The 17,726-nt window shown below is 40.0% G+C and overlaps 1 protein-coding gene and 1 long non-coding RNA gene across 3 annotated transcripts in view; one reads left to right on the forward strand and one right to left on the reverse strand.

The window, feature by feature from the left end:
• LOC126393356 (interferon-induced protein 44-like) overlaps nucleotides 1-17,069 on the reverse strand; it is a 37,534-nt gene extending 20,465 nt beyond the window's left edge. The window contains exons 1-4 of one of the 2 annotated variants that reach the window (XM_050049486.1): nucleotides 16,703-17,069; nucleotides 16,201-16,236; nucleotides 2,181-2,207; nucleotides 2,009-2,042 (exon numbers count right to left, since the gene is read on the reverse strand). In XM_050049486.1, coding sequence (XP_049905443.1) covers nucleotides 2,009-2,042; nucleotides 2,181-2,207; nucleotides 16,201-16,236; nucleotides 16,703-16,730 — 125 coding nt within the window. In that variant the 5' untranslated portion in view covers nucleotides 16,731-17,069. The remainder of the gene's footprint in view (nucleotides 1-2,008; nucleotides 2,043-2,180; nucleotides 2,208-16,200; nucleotides 16,237-16,702) is intronic. The other variant, XM_050049487.1, reaches the window with a different exon arrangement.
• Nucleotides 7,352-11,172, forward strand: LOC126393366 (uncharacterized). Its single transcript, XR_007570273.1, has 2 exons — nucleotides 7,352-8,336; nucleotides 10,848-11,172. It is a non-coding gene; the product is annotated as an uncharacterized LOC126393366 (long non-coding RNA).
• Nucleotides 17,070-17,726: the final 657 nt, after the last annotated feature.

The raw sequence follows: 17,726 nt of genomic DNA on the forward strand, positions 1-17,726 counted from the left end.
CACATACATATATATATATATATATATGTTTAGATTAAAATATTTAGATTGTAGCAGGTTATTTATTTTAACACCAATAAACCAACAAACAAGAATCTTAATACACATTAAAGCCACTGAATTGGTTTTATCCTGACATAATATCAAATACACATTCACAAGACCTGTCCATATGACATAAAACAGACTCACAGAAACACAAATAAAAGAAATCAAGTTATTGTGCAAAATAATTTGTGTTAGTAAGCATCTAGAGATAAATGAGAGCAGGTATAAAGCTAGTATATAGCTGGACCGTGTATGATATGATATGATTTGGCATAAGTGGCAGACAGTGAGTGAAACTGCTGTAAAAACCTCATGGGGGCGTAAATGAGCACAGTTTGTACCTATTTCTTTGGAAAGAGAATGACTATAACTGTAACGGGGAAATTGCAACAGTCGACAGACTAATGGTGTAACTTCAGCTCTCACTCAGTAGGGACAGACTTCATTGTTTAAAGTCCTGAAGAAGTAAAACTCCAGCAACACTTGGAGTAGGCTATACAGAACATCTTGTACTTTAGGGCGCTGGGCAGTAGGCAGCCTTTTGCAGCCATTCTGTTGCTACTTATCTTTATTTTCCTCATTTTCCCTCTGTGTATTTTAAGCACTTTGTGTAGGCAGATTTGCACTATATTTTTTCTTGCATCTTTTTGGAGACCTGCACTCGTACCCGAGGACATGTGGAGATACTGTTGTTGCAGTGAAACCCCACTACTTGTGTCCCTTCCTTGTCCCTTCAAGAAGCTGAGAGTCTATGGTGGTGGGGTTGGTGTCCTCTGGTGGTGGTATCTCCTTCGTGTGTGCTGTGCTCATCTGTCCACGCCCCATCTTAAGAATTCACATGTGTGTGTTGGGATATGCGTGCACGTGTGACATGGGGTGTGTCCTACATGGGCTACCGTCCTCCCTTGTTAGCCCACCTCTCCACTGGTAAGCCTCAGCTTCAGTTAATTCCCTTGCCCTTCTCTACTGAGTGTCTGAACATGTGCTAATTGGCCCCTTTACTAGTATTGTTTATTTGTGATTGATTATTTTAAATTATTGTTAATAAAGAATTACTGTTGGATGGAACCACGCCTCCTACCTCAGAGTATAACCAACCTGATATTTGTCTGAATTATTGTGAGTCCTCAGGTGAAGTTCCCAGGGTGGCGTTGTTAGCTCCTTTTGATCATACTAGTTAATGCCCTTAACAATGACATAACTACCACCCAGCAACAGATGTAAAGTTAATATAATATAATATATACATATAATGTATGTTTTCTTTAGTGTTTAATCAGCTGAAAATAAGAAGTGTTGTGTTCTGGTTCCCTCAGAATGAGACGTTTATATCTACACAGGGAGCAGGTCCTCGTCTACAGAGATCACCATATTGCACCTCCATGTTTCTACAGTAGCCCAGAATGGACGAACCAAACACTGACTCTAGATACAGACGTTCATGTTTTCACATCAGCCACTGTTATTCTCCTACACACAATATTTTATTTGTTTTCTGATTCACTGTCTAGTTTAAAAAAACAGCTGTGTAGATAGTAACTCAGCAAAGCAGCACAGACAACTTTATTACAACTCTCATAATCTATTATTATCATTATTATTATTATTATTATTATTATTATCATCTATTATTTCTCACAACTTCTATAATGGAAACAAAGACAGAGAGTCTGTCTGTGAGCAAGAGACACTTTTTACATCATTTATTGTCATTTCCATTGAGTTAAATGTGAGCAGTGTCCAAAATGTACTTTTTGACTCACCGGCCATTACTGAAGCTCACCCCACTTGCTGAGTCTGTGCTAATCAAGTATTCAGGCTCTCTTCCACATCATTCTGAGCTGGGCCCACACTGCTCTGCTGAGAGCACTCAGGTGAGTTTGTTTCTACATTTATGTATCTAAAGGAAAGTTTAGAGTCACACAGCACAGGGACACCACATATGTTTGAGTGAACTCACTCCCAAGGTATGGTCCTCCATGGTTCCCTGAAAGCTGAAGAGAAAACTGTGTCATTATTTAGAAAACAAGCAAATAATGTGAATACACAAGTTGAGTAACAAAGTATATTTTCCCATATTAATAATGATTATAATAAAACTTGATGTTCAAAAAATAAACTTCATATCTTACTGGGAGACAGTGGGGTTGGTGGTACTTCTAGAAAGACACCAGAGGAAACATTTAAATAAAGTCTGCAACACTTTTCATGTGAGGCCTAAAACATGTTACCTGAACATGGAATTAATAAATATGCTAGTTATATTAAAGTGTCTCTTAGACCCCATCCCAACAGACTGACTCATTCATACCCACACATTCACATTCACTTTGCATCCATTTAAATTAAAATATACAACTGTAGAGCTGTACCAATATGTACACATCCATGTAGAAGCAAATTAATACAGCCTTCATATTCTCGGTTCTTGTTTCCATTCAGGTAACGTTTGGGTCATGGTCTGTGCCTTTACTTCATTCCTCATGTGTCAGCTGTTTTCCCCCTCCCCTTTGTTTCTTGTGGATCCTTGTTTGTCTCTCTGCAAATCAACTCCTGCTGCCAATCTGCCTGCTCATCTGAAAGCCATCCACCAATCAACTCCAGCAGTACAAATACCCCGGCTCTGCAGTCCAGTCTCCGCCAGATTGTGCAGTCTGCCTTGCGGTACTAACCACCGCCTACTTGTTGCTGATTGCTTTTTTTTCCCCTAGTGGATTTTTACTTAAAATTGGTCTTTTTCTGCCTCAGATCCACATTCACTGGTTACCCATTTGCCTGCCCTGTTTCTCCTGAGAGCCCAGCTTCAACCCAAGACATCCATTCTTCTTTTTAATAAAGACACTTAAAATTGAACAGCTATCTGGGTCTCACTTTTGGATCCAGTTCTCTCCATTTCATGCAACAGTTTGAGTTTCCTGCTTCTCCATAATGCTCATATATGATTCCCAAAGATGAAAAAATGTCTTTTCGCTTGCCTTTAGCAATGAGTGGTGATTCTAAGAAAATCGCAAAGCACTTTCATTATACACACATGTTGAAATGCATTATTATGATTATGTTGCTGATGTCGGGAAATGTGCAGCCTAATCCAGGTCCTGTCACGGATGTGATATCACTACAAATACCTGCTGATTTTTTAAATAGGTCTGGTATTGGTTTTGTACATATGAATGTGAGAAGTCTCCTGCCAAAGATTGATATGGTTAGAATTTGGGCCAAATCGACTGATGCTGATATTATGGTTTTATCTGAGACATGGCTGGGTAGATCCACTCCTGATAGTTATATTTATATAGATGGGTATAACATCTTTCGTACTGATCGCCGTGCTAAAGGTGGAGGAGTGGCAATCTATGTAAAAAATAAGTTTCAGGCAACAGTTCAACTATCCAAGTCTATGCCTAAACAATCTGAATTGCTCGTATTGAAAGTTGAATTTACAAAGAGCTGTGTTATGACAGTTGTGGGGTGTTACAGACCTCCTTCTGCATCAAAAGATACATTGTCCTCGTTGTCTGATTGTTTGTCATCTATAAATTATAATGAATTGGTTTTATTGGGGGACTTAAATTGGGACTGGTTAACTCCTGCATCTGATTCTTTTAAATGCTTCTGTGATTCAGAGCATTTGACCCAAATTATAGACTCGCCAACTAGGCCAAACCTTAAAAATCCTGAGAAGTCGTCGCTCCTTGATTTGTTTTTAACCAATGTTCCACAGAAATTCAAAGCTACTGCTGTTTTTGCAAATGATGTTAGTGATCACTGCGTTATTGCTAGTGTGAGAGACACAAGGTTATCAAAATATAAACCATGTATTATAGTTAAGAGAAATTTTAAGTTGTTCTGTGAACAAGNAGCTACTGCTGTTTTTGCAAATGATGTTAGTGATCACTGCGTTATTGCTAGTGTGAGAGACACAAGGTTATCAAAATGTAAACCACGTATCATAATTAAGAGAAATTTTAAGTTGTTCTGTGAACAAGCTTTTTTAAATGACCTTTATCTTTGTGATTGGACCAAGGTAAATTTGATCCCAGAGCCCGAGATGGCATTGCAATATTTTAAATCATTATTTTTGGACATTATAAACAAGCATGCTCCTCTTAGAAAATATAAGATTAAAGGACGTGATAATCCGTGGTTCTCAGAGCAACTGTCTGATATAATTCATGAGCGAGATCTTGCTTGGGCAACTGCAAGAAAATCTAAAAATAATTTAGACTGGCAACATTTTAGGCACCTGAGGAACAAATGTGTCTCTCAAATACGTAAAGCTAAATCAGATTTTTATGTTAAAGAAATGTGTGACAGTACAAACAACCCTTCTAAATTCTGGAAAGTTATTAAATCATTATCTTCAGGCTCCAGGGACACTGTGCTGCCAAATGCATTAAAGCTGAATGATGAAATTATTACAGACAAAAAAAGTATGTTAGATTCCTTGAATCAGCACTTTATATCTTCTGGTTTGTTGTTTGAGCGTGAAACACAACAAGAGATGTGTCAAGAGGATTACTCTTTGCCCAGGGAAAATGTACCTTTTGATTTTGATCTTGTTCCTACTACTATAGAGGAGGTTTATGCTGCTCTTATAAGGTTAAACGCCAAGAAATCCTCTGGCCCTGATGGGTTGGATCCTTACTTTTTAAAAATTGCGGCTGAACATATTGCAGAACCTTTGACACATATTTTCAACCTGACTATAGAAACTGGAATAATACCTAATGTATGGAAGACAGCATATGTCACTCCTTTATTAAAAGGTGGCGACCCATCAAATCCCAATAATTATAGGCCGATATCTAAACTATCTGTTTTAGCCAAGGTGTTAGAAGGGCTCATAAGTGACAAGTTGAAAGATTTTTTAACAACAAAAAACATTTTAAATGAATTGCAGTCTGGTTTTCGTAAAAAACACAGCACTGTCACTGCCACTATGAAAGTGTTAAATGACTTCATAAGTGCTATTGATTCTAAAGAATATTGTGCTGCATTGTTTTTAGATCTGTCAAAGGCTTTTGACACAGTTGACCACTCTGTCCTGTCTCAGAGATTGGTGGATATTGGAATGTCTTCAAAAGCTGTCAAATGGTTTGGAAACTATTTGAGTGGGAGAACACAAAATGTTCAGGTTGATGGTGTATCCTCCAACTCCTTGATTATTCAAAATGGCGTCCCCCAGGGGTCCATATTGGGTCCCATTTTATTTACTATTTATATAAATATCTTGTGTCAAAATGTAACTGACGCAAAGTTTCATTTTTATGCGGATGACACCATTTTGTATAGTTCTGCTTCATCATTAGCAAGTGCCATAGAACATCTGCAATCTGCCTTTAATATCGTTCAGAAAAATCTTTATAAATTGAGACTCGTACTCAATTCTGACAAAACTAAAATTATGTGCTTTTCGAAGTCAAAGAATACAGATGATGATGTTTGTCAGATTGTTACGCTATATGACAAAGTGATTGAACGAGTATCAGTCTACAAATATCTGGGATTTTTCTTAGAAGAAAATTTGTCTTTTAAACATCACATTGAGTGTCTTACGAAAAAACTCAGGGTTAAGTTGGGTTTCTATTTCAGAAACAAATGTTGTTTCTCCTTTAGTGCGAGAAAAAGACTTATACAAGCAACATTTCTATCAATACTTGACTACAGTGACATTTTATATATGCATGCAAATTTATCTTCTCTGAAAATGCTGGATTCAGTGTATCATGCAGCATTAAGGTTTGTAACTGATTCTGGTTTTCGTACTCATCACTGCAGCTTGTATGAGAGTGTTGGTTGGCCTTCTTTGCACAATCGTAGATTGGAACATTGGTACATTTTTCTTTATAAGGCCATATTGCGTGATTTGCCTTCTTATTTATGTTCTCTCTTGATTCCTAAAGTCGCCAGGAGCTGTAATCTTCGGTCAGATGGACAAATTATGTATGTCGTTCCTCGAACACGAACTGTCTTTGGTGAAAGTGCCTTTAAAGTATTCGCACCCTCGTCCTGGTGTGAGTTACAGAGACATTTTAAAATGGATTACCTGCCAAGTATGGAACATTTTAAAAGTAGGATTAAGGACTATTTGAGTACTGAATGCACATGTCCTGTTACTGAGCGCTGCTGGTGATTACTGTCTTGAAGTGAATTGCCAACTGTTTTGTAACTGTTTGTTTCATGTTGTCTGTTTTAACCTATTGTGTTTTTTAGTGCAACTAGTATGCTGCTGTCTTGGCCAGGACTCCCTTGCAAAAGAGATTCTGAATCTCAGTGACTCTTTTTCCTGGTAAAATAAAGGTTAAAATAAAAAAAATAAAAAATGTATGTTAACCTTTCCAAACCAATACAGCTTGCCAGTTCTCGAACCCACATTTGTAATGAAGGTGCATCCATACTTCTCCAATACAGGGCTATAACCTACGGGCTTGAACATGTCCAAAGTCCAGAAGTTTTGTCTTTTCAAATGCATGTGCAAAGTCCTGTGGGTATATTCCCAACACACAGATTTTGGCATTACATGGTACACTGACATTAAACATCTCTGACAGACACTTAGTAACATCTTTCCAGAAGCTTTGGATCTTATTACATTCCCATAGGCAATGAATCAGAGTTCCTTTCTCATTTAAACATTTTGTGGTAACACTTTATATTAAGGTATTGTAATAAGCGTTAATTAATGCTTAAAAAACACCAATTAACAGTTAAGGAGCACTTATAAGATGTTTATTACCATTAATAAGACTATATAAGTGTTAATTATAGCATAATTAACACAGTTATTATTTCATATAGGAGCATTATAAGCACTTACTTGATAACAGTTTATAAAGCTATCCTAAATATTAATTAATAAGATTTCTATTTACATTAATTATGATTTATAAGGGTTAATTACAGGACAATAACCACATTTATTACTGGTTTATAAGACACTATATGACCCTATCAGATTAAATCAATAAGGTGTCAAAGGTGTCCTGTGTGTCAAAGGATAGACTTTAAAATCTTGTTACTTGTCTATAAAGCACTAAATGGTCTCTGGCCTAAATACATCTGTGATATACTTGTACGTTATGAAGCATCCAGACCCTTCAGATCATCTGGAACAGGTTTACTCAGTGTTCCCAGGATCAAAAACAAACAAGGTGAAGCAGCCTTTAGTTTCTATGCTCCCCGCCTGTGGAACAAACTTCCAGAATATCTGAGGTCGGCTGAAACTGTCAGCTCATTTAAATCAGGGCTTAAAACATTACTATTTACTGCAGCTTACCAGTGAAATCAAGTGTAGCGTTAGTTCTGGCAGGCCACGACGTCAAGCTCTAAAATAGCTGTCAATGGCAAGCAAGCAATCCTCAATCAGCTGATGGCTCAGCTGACTGCCCCTTTGCTTGGAAAATCGCATTCAGAGCGCACTATTTAAACAGCTCTAGCCTGGCCCCTTTTGCTGCTTTCTCTGCCGGTAATCGCACAAGACAAGCTCACATATGAAGAAGAGATCGCTGCTCGTGGTTGTACTCACCCTGCTGCTCCTGATGTTGCTGGCCTCCGTCCACGATGAGGATCTGTGGCAAATTGACTGCATCATGGAGTCACAACAAAACTCCGAGGCAGAGGAAGCCATCTGCGACGACGAGAGGCCTCCTTCTCGCCATTGAAGCTCTCGCCTGACAGGCAAAGCCACAAATATTCCATCGATTGATGACTGGCCGATTCCAAGGCTGTTAGAGTTTCTGTTTTGCAACGACATTACCGCTCCAGTCGGAGCGTCGCACCAGGAACTGTTCACACTATTCCTGGGCTGTGCTGGGTTCCATTCTCCACCTGCTGATCACCTTCCGTCCTCCGCTCCTCGGAAAGCTCTAGCAAAATGCAAACACCGCTCCCGAAACCCAGCAGACGCACCGACTCCAGCTGCTGCCCCGCTGCCCAAAAGAGCTAGAGCCCCGGCCTCAGCAGTCGGCTCCGCGGCTCCGGCAAACGACGCCATCCTGTCAGCGCTGTCATCCATTCAGTCATCTTTTTCAAGCATGAACTCAAGAATCCAGACCTTAGAGGCCTGTGCCACTCCGTCTTCCAGCTCTTTCCAAGCCGCCGTGTTTACATCCCGGTACCAGGCTGCTTTGTCCTCAGCTGCAGGACCATCGTCGTGGACCAACGACGTCACTCCGGCACCACAATCCCCCATAGATCTCTGGGAAGTGCAGTTCCAATCTCCACTGGTGTCCCATTCTACCCTCCTGCTGCTGCCATCTCCTCCAATCTGAGAAGCCAGATCCTCGCAGGTAATGATGTTAATCTTGTTAAAATCCTACTGTGCTCAGATTTCAGCGATAGGCGTGTAGTAGACTGTGGTGATGTGTCTGTGATGCTAAAAGATAGTGATCCTAGACTTTCAAAGACTCTGACACTAGCAGAATTCACTGTAGCTTTTGGCGTGTTCAGAGATGTAATCTGTGAAGTCCATCCATCCCGCAGAGCTGAACTGGACACTTATCTTGCCATCATTGCTGATCTTGCCATGACATACGGTGGAACTCTGTTCTATGAATACCACAAATCATTCTCTGCAAAAGCTGCCATGTTCATTCAGGTTTAATCAAAGACTGGACTGGTCTGTGGTTGACCTGGCTTTAATTAGCGGGCACTGCACTGGCCGTCAAGCTCGTTCCTGCTCCATTTGTGGCTCTTTCTCACACTCCTCCAATATGTGCCCTAAATCCGTGGCTATAGTCCATCTGCCGGCGGGCCCAAAATCTGAGACTAAGCTATTGTGGGGACGGGCATCCAAAGTCAGTGTGCCCCAGAAGAACCCGCCTTTCGAGTACGGAAAAGAAAAAATAAAACCTTCAACCCCAGTCAACGTGCCTGAGTTGGGAAAGGCTTTAAGGAAGCATCCAAACCACTGCTTTGTTAATTATTTGATCACTGGACTGATCCAAGGTTTCATGGCTGGTCTAATTTGGTTGCCTAAAGTGTCATATGTGTGTTATAATCTGCAATCTGCTTTGAAAGAGCCTGAGATAGTAGATACTTTACTGGAGAAAGAAGTCAGGAAGGGTTTCATGATCGGACGATAAATCACCCTTTCCTATAGCGCGCAGTAACCCCATTGGTGTTGCTACCCGTAAATATTCTGGCAAAAAGCGTCTAATTATCAATTTATCTGCTCCTCACAACGACGAAGCCCCAAGTATTAACAGTCTCATTCCGCTGCCGCCATTCTCACTGTTTTATGCCTCAATCGACGATGCCATTAAGCTCATTAAACAAGCAGGTAGGGGTGCATGGTTATCAAAAGCTGACATCACTGACGCTTTTAAAGTTATGCCTTTACACCCTTCTCAGTGGCATCTGTTTGGCGTTAAATGGAGAGAGAAAATTTATTTTTCAGTTAGACTCACCTTCGGGTGTTGCAGCAGCCCAAAAATATTCGATACATTGTCAGAGGCTCTTTGCTGGATTCATCTCAATTTCGCCATGCGCGTTATTCCTCAGGGCCGCTCCTTCATATCCAGGCTTCTCGACCTCTCAAAAACTGTCGAAAATCTACACAGCATGGTTAATTTGGATGAAGGGTGCAGATCAGAGCTCCGGTTCTGGTCTTTGCTGCTCCAGGAATGGAATGGCATTTCTTTTTTCTATAACCATAATCCAGAATCTTCTGTGGTCATTATTATTCACTGACGCAGCTCCTTCCATTGGTTTTGGGGGGTTCTTTAATAACCAGTGGTTCGCTGATGTGTGTCCAAAAGAACTGTCATCTTTACCAGCCAATGTTCTTTCTTCTGCATTAATGGAAATATACCCTATTGTTATAGCATGTCTTATTTGGGGGAAACACTGGTCCAGGAAGCCAATCCTCTTTTTCTGCGACAACGAAGCAGCTGTCCATATTATTAACAAAGGGCGTTCCTCCATACCATTCATTAACACATTTGTAAGACGACTCACTTGGGCATCTGTGCTGGGGAATTTCATTATTTGAGCAGTCCATATTCCAGGATTAGATAATAAGATTGCTGATGCCTTATCTCAATTTGAATTTCAGAAATTCCACCAAATGTGTCCAGAAGCTGCGCCATCCAGCCTGCCTTGCCCTCCTTTCCACCAAACGGTGCTAGATTGACCCTGCAGTCATACATGCTGTCAGCGGCTCATTATATGCGTTCTGGATTAGCAAAATCCACATTAAAACTGTATGACTCTGCATGGTCCTATTTCAACTCATTTTGTTCAACTTTCTCAGTTGCTATTTTGCCTGTAAATATTCCCACTGTATGTGCCTTCCTGGTTCACTGCTTTGAGTCCTGCAAAATGCAGTCGTCCTCCATCAAAGGCCTTCTAGCAGGTGTGCAGTTCCCCCTGTGCTGTTTGGATCCATCCACCAACAGCCTGCTAGGAAATCCATCCATTCAGCTCCTGCTAAACGGCTTTAAAAGAGAGAAACCACAAGGCAACGATATTCGTCTCCCTTTCACTCCACCATTATTGCACAAATTAATCACACACTTGAGGGATGGGTGCTTCGATTCATATACAGACTTACTTTTAGAAACTGTCTTCCTCACAGCTTTTTACGGCTTTTTAAGATGCGGAGAGTTCACCACACGCACAAGATCTTTTGATCCTTCTCACGACCTCACTATAGCCGATGTAACAGTTAACAGCCACTACTTTTGTCTATACTTGAAACATTCCAAAACTGATAGAGACAGGAAAGAAACTTCTGTTGTAATTGCTCAAACAAATTCTGCTTTCTGTCCGTTTTCTTCCATGGTCCGCTACTTGAGAAGCCGTGCTCAAGCCAGCCAGCAGGAGCCGCTGTTTGCCACAGAGAGAGGGGAGCCCATGTCATGTGCTTGGTTCACCGCTCGTCTCCGCCTCCTCTGCCAGTCCTGCGGACTCCAACAAGAACGCTACACAGCTCATTCGTTCCGCATAGGAGCAGCTACAACAGCAGCAATGATAGCGCTTGTGTCCACCTTAAAAGCCATGGGCAGATGGTCATCATCTGCCTATGAATGTTATCTGCACCCTGAGGTTTGAGCCATCCTAGATGCTCAAAAAGCAATGAGTGCTCTGTAAATGCTGGCTATCATAATAAAAATAAAGACCATGGCTTGACCATTTTAATCTCTTCATATTACCATTAGGTTGAAGGTTTTGAGTAATTAGATTTAATTTCCAAATTTCTATTTAAAGAGGTTTTTCCCACTGTGGGTCCATCTGTGCTTGCAGTTATTAACAGCAGTCTGTCCTCAGGTGTGGTCCCTGAAAATTTTAAACATGCAGTAGTGCAACCTCTAATTAAAAAAACAGGTATAGAATCAGCAGTTCTGGCTAATTACAGGCCTGTTTCCAAACTGCCTTTTCTGTCAAAAATCCTTGAAAAGGTTGTCTACAGTCAATTAATGTCCTTCCTGGAGGAGCACGATATTCTCGAGGTTTTCCAATCCGGTTTTAAAACATTGCACAGCACAGAATCAGTGCTTTTAAGAGTTTTTAATGATATCTTTTTAGCTTCTGATTCCGGTGACTATGTTATTCTTGTACTTTTAGACTTAACTGCTGCTTTTGACACAGTGGACCATGATATCTTGATCTCCCATTTGGAGCACTGGGTGGGCATCAGTGGCATAGCACTGGAGTGGTTCAGGTCATACTTGGCAGATCGAACTTTTTGTGTGAGCCTTGGTGACTCTGTATCCTCCTCTGCTCCTCTGTCCTGTGGTGTCCCACAGGGCTCAGTCCTAGGCCCGCTTCTCTTCTTTCTGTACTTGCTCCCACTTGGCTCCATACTTAGAAAGCATGGTATTTTATTTCACTGCTATGCGGATGATACTCAGATTTATATGCCTCTTAAAAATAATGAAGCATACTCTGTCAGTCCATTACTTAAGTGTCTTGGCGACATAAAGGCCTGGATGGCTCTGAACTTTTTAAATATTTACGAAAAGAAGACAGAGATGATGGTTTTTGGTGGCACCACTGAGACCCTCTGTCTAGATCTGGGTTCCTTGGCCCAGTACATCAAACCGAACATCACTAACCTGGGAGTTAAAGTGAACTCTGATCTCAGGCTCGACAATCAGATCAAGGCAGTCGTTAAATCGAGCTTTTTCAAATTGAGGCAGCCTGCCAAAATAAAACCAATTCTTCCCAGGCAGCACTTTGAAACAGTAATCCACGCCTTTATCACCACTCAGCTGGATTATTGTAATGCACTTTATGTGGGGGTTAGTGGGTCCTGCATCAACCGTCTCCAGATGCTTCAGAACGCCGCTGCGCATCTTTTAACTGGCACACGTAAACTTGACCACATTTCCCCCATCTTAGCCTCACTCCACTGGCTGCCCATACACTTTAGGATTCATTTTAAAATTATTTTATTTGCTTTTAAATCCCTCAATGGTCTTGCTCCGCCCTACCTCTCTGAGCTGCTGCATACGTATTCACCTACCCACTATCTCAGGTCAGCTGATCAGCTGCTCCTGAGTGTGCCAAAAACTAAGCGCAAGCTCAGAGGGGGCCGTGCTTTCGCTGTGGCAGCTCCTAAAATGTGGAACGATTTGCCTCTTCACATTAGACAGGCGTCTTCTCTGTCTATTTTTAAATCTCTTCTTAAAACCCACCTCTTCTCCCTGGCCTTTGACACCCTGGAAGACGTTGATTTTATTTTTGTATAGCTGTTATTTTTTACAAATGTTTTATCAATCAATCAATCAATTTTATTTATAAAGCCCAATATCACAAATCACAATTTGCCTCACAGGGCTTTACAGCATACGACATCCCTCTGTCCTTATGACCCTCGCAGCGGATAAGGAAAAACTCCCCAAAAAAACCCCTTTAACGGGGAAAAAAAACGGTAGAAACCTCAGGAAGAGCAACTGAGGAGGGATCCCTCTTCCAGGACGGACAGAGCATGCAAGTTTTGCAATGATTGGTCACATGCCTTTTTTGCATGCGCTGTGCCCCTACGCATTGTTTTGGTCAGATTCATAAAGCTGTGCGGACACCTGATTCTCATTTATTAACCTCGATCATTGTGGTGCTGGGTGCACGGGCTCGAGCCTCATTCCCACACCCACAGTTCATCATAAACACTTGTGCCCCTCCACCACTTATCAGACCTGTCTATGACAAATACAATAAAGAAACAACATGTGTCGCATCTGTGAGGTTCTCCAACACTGCCAGAGCAGCCATTACTATGAAGATTTGTAGTGTCCTTGACACCAGATAATCACATTTCTGCAAACCATCATGACAATAAAATCTCAATCCAGTGTTTCTCCTACCTATTATATTAGGGGGGCGCCCCTTATTTAATTGTATTTTCTATATAGCGCCAGATCACAACAGAAGTCATTTAAGGTCACCTTTCCTATTGAACAGGTCTATACCTTGTCCTTTTATTAAACAAACTAAATAGCCTTATATTATTTATCTTATTTACATGACAGCATGTAATTTCTGTCTCTACATGGTCGTGCCTTTACAATTCTCCTCTGCTCTCTTTATCAGAGTTCCGCTCCGATGCACACACACACAGTTTTCACAGCTCATGAAGATAACACCAGGGAGATAAAAACAAACCTTCAAGAGCTTTCTTGAATTGTACAGGAATCAATTTTAAATATAAGATGTCAGGGCACTCCATATCACTGAACCTCTTTGGATTAAACCAAACTGCAGCTGAGATGTTTGACAGACAGGAGACCTACGTTTATAATTATTTTGGATAAAAAAATTGTGGCATTGATGATTGTAGGAAAAGTAGGAAAAGTGACCATGAAAATTTGAAGGATGGGTCCTGTTCGGGGAACTGTACACAGACAGAGCAATCTGTAGTTAGTTGATCTGATAAACACTGATGATGCCTAACAATGGTTGAGAAGAGTGAGATTGATTATTCATACTGCTCATTTCTAAGGACATAAGATATGAGCAAGTTTGGTAGAATGAAGACTGTTCAAACTAAGTTACAGTAATAACTATATGGATAAACCAAAGAGTTATACAGCAGTGTGGCACCGTTAGTTAGAGTTTAACATAGGTCAGACTTTTCCTATTTTAGTTATAACTGTGCTGATCTGTTGTTGTTTTTCCCAGGATAGAGATTTGTAAGGTTGAAAACCCAGAAATTGCGCTGACTGCACTTTTGAAAAAATAGTGTTATTAATTTTGTATTTAGAGACTGGCTATTGTTCCCTGGCACGATGCCAAAGAGAAGTCAACAAGTTTTCTTTATATTAATGAGATAATTCATACAGTTAAACAAATCACTCATCTTAACAAGTTCACTGTTTATTACCGTAGCAGTTTTATCAGGGTCTTTGTATAACTTGAAAACTGTTGTGTCATCAGAAAAAATACTTTGGACCAGGCCTGCAGGCCATGTCCAGCCCAGAAGCAATCTTCAAGTGCCCAAGCTAAGGATTGGTATAGATTGGTATGGACTGATACAGATTGGTATGGATTGGTATGGATTGATACGGATTGGTATGGATTGGTATGGATTGGTACCAGTTGGTATGGATTGGTATGGATTGGTACAGATTGGTATGGATTGGTACGGATTGGTATGGACTGGTACGGATTGGTATGGATTGGTATGGATTGGTACAGATTGGTATGGATTGGTATGGATTGGTACAGATTGGTATGGATTGGTACCGATTGGTATGGATTGGTATGGATTGGTACCGATTGGTATGGATTGGTACGGATTGGTACGGATTGGTATGGATTGGTATGGATTGGTACAGATTGGTACAGATTGGTACCGATTGGTATAGATTGGTACGGATTAGTATGGATAGGTATGTAATGGTATGGACTGGTATGGATTGGTATGGATTGGTACCGATTGGTATGGATAGGTATGTAATGGTATGGATTGGTATGGATTGGTACCGATTGGTACTGATTGGTATGGATTGGTACCGATTGGTATGGATTGGTATGGACTGGTACGTATTACGGATTGGTATGGATTGGTACAGATTGGTATGGATTGGTACGGATTGATATGGATTGGTACCGATTGGTATGGATAGGTATGTAATGGTATGGATTGGTACCGATTGGTATGGATTGGTACAGATTGGTATGGATAGGTATGTAATGGTATGGATTGGTACCGATTGGTATGGATTGGTACGGATTGGTATGGATTGGTATGGATTGATATGGATTGGTACCGATTGGTATGGATAGGTATGTAATGGTATGGATTGGTACCGATTGGTATGGATTGGTACGGATTGGTATGGATTTTCTATGGATTGGTATGGATTGGTACGGATTGGTATGGATTGGTATGGATTGGTACTACTATTAAACCAGCCCCGGTGCAAAGTTAGTAAAGATCACAGTATTATATTATTTTCATTTTGTCTCAGCTGCTGAGACCAAGGGAAGATAATTACTCAAGTCATGAAAACTGCACTGTTTACTGTAAATAAGTGAAATAAAACCTTTGCTAATATTAAACCAATACTTTATCAGTACAGTGTTTACATTAAAGGCTGCTGGCTGCTGACAGTGTCCAGCCCATCAATATTTTCTGCTTTTCAAATCCAGCCCAGATGAATTTCTAATTGAATATCCCGGCTTTAGACAGTTTGGTTGAAACATTACTTGTTTTCTTAAATTCTTCTTCATTTGTTTGAATGAAAAATAATGGCCCAGGGACCGATTCCTGAGGCACTCCACAAGTGATGTAACATCGAATGGACGAATGTCATTATCATTATAAGAAACGAAGAACTGTTACCTGTCCTTGAGGTAACTCGAAAACTAAGGAAACTCAGTTTTATTTCCTATAAGATGGGAAAGTTAATGTACTTATAGGTATGTAAAATATGTCGAACCAAATGATTCAACAGTTTTTGTAAAACAAGTTTTTCCAACCCTTTTTCCATGACAGGTAGACTTGAGATTGTTCAGTAATGACTGAGATTAGCTGGATCACCTTCTCTGTAAACTGGAATGATCTACAGCAATGATAACACATTACATGTGATGGAGTGAATGAAACTTGTTATAACACACTTCTGATCAATGCACTGTATAACTGTGAGTTAATTATGGTTATATTTTGGATTTTTAAACTGAACTGCAGCTAGTAGTGTATCTTACCTGGATCAGAAAAAAAAAGGCTCCTCATCCGTTCGACTACAGACAGAAAGGAAGACATGAAGAAAATTATTATTAACATACAGCACACTAGGAGTATATGTTATATGCAGGAGTATATGTTATATACAGGAATATATGTATATGTTTGCTCTGAGACTAAATATTTCAGTAAGAAGAGAATGGGTACTTCACTTCATCATTAGAGAGACAGTTCATTGGTTAAAAGGTTTAAACAAACTGTTTCTGAAATGTTCAAATGTGGTTTAATAAAACACAACAACAGTGAGACTGCCAGGAATGCTTTCCATCAAACACAAAGGCATTAGGGTATAACTGAACTACAGAACTATTTACATCACAAAACTTCTTGTTTAATTGAGTCTCATTTCTTTTTAAAAACATATTTATTCCAAATATTTGATGGATTTAAAGCTTTACTTCAACAATCTGTCCAATCTATCATCAGCACAATACAGTTAACTGAGAGGAGAAACATCCTTACCAAGAGTTTTTTTAGGTGGCTCGGCCATCTTGTAGCTGTCATCGATCTGCAGTAAACAGAAGAGCAGACTCTTTATATGTCATGCCACCTTCCTGTGTCATGAACCACATGACTCACAAGAAATCTATCCAGTTCCCATCCAACCACTATGTGTGTATGTGTTGGGTTAGGATTGTATTGCTATCTTTGTGAGGATAATTTTTAGTGTTAAATCACTGTAGTGAGGACATAGAAGTGCACAAGCTATTGACTATCGTCAAACAAGCTCCTATGAATATAAGTATAACTCATCTCTGGTGGAATATTTCCATTTCCATCACAGCTTCTTCCTTGGCTCCCTCAATACTGGACCAATTTCAAACATTGTTGACATCAGTCTCAATTTACAGGAGGAAATGGGGTCCAAGTAACAAAATGCTAAAGTTATCTTTTAACCATACTTTGAGCATGCTTTTTAAGCATATATAAGCACATATTCACTCAGTGAATGTGAAAGTCACAGTGCTGGTTTATCAGAATATGGTGAATGTCTTGTGAGTCATGTGGTTCATGAGGAGGAACCTGTTATTTAAAAAAAGGACCTTCTTTGTTCTGTTTGCTGCAGATCACAGATCTACCACAGCTACAGGATGGACAAGCAAGGGAGAAATACTGGTAAGGATGTTTCTGCTCCGTCAAAGTTTTGTGTTGTGATGATTGATAGACTGGTTCATATATGTGTGTGTGTGTGTGTGTGTGTGTGTGTGTGTGAGTGTGTGTCATTTTATTAAAGCTATTAAAACACTTGATTCTGTCTTCAGACTAAATGTTGTAGCATTTACTGCGTAACACGAACTTAAATAACTTTTACAGTAAACTGCACTTGTTGGAGAGAAGTTTTTACACAGCATATTCTCAGTTGAGTAGATTTTTAGATAAAAATTATTACTTTTACTCTGTAATATCTGGATACATTCATCATGTTTCTTTTATCAAGACAATATCACACTGAGAGGGAGTGCTGTTTTAGACTACTGTGTATCAT

Source organism: Epinephelus moara, chromosome 7 (genome assembly GCF_006386435.1).
Source record: "Epinephelus moara isolate mb chromosome 7, YSFRI_EMoa_1.0, whole genome shotgun sequence".
In the NCBI taxonomy this organism is placed as follows: Eukaryota; Metazoa; Chordata; class Actinopteri; order Perciformes; family Serranidae; genus Epinephelus; species Epinephelus moara.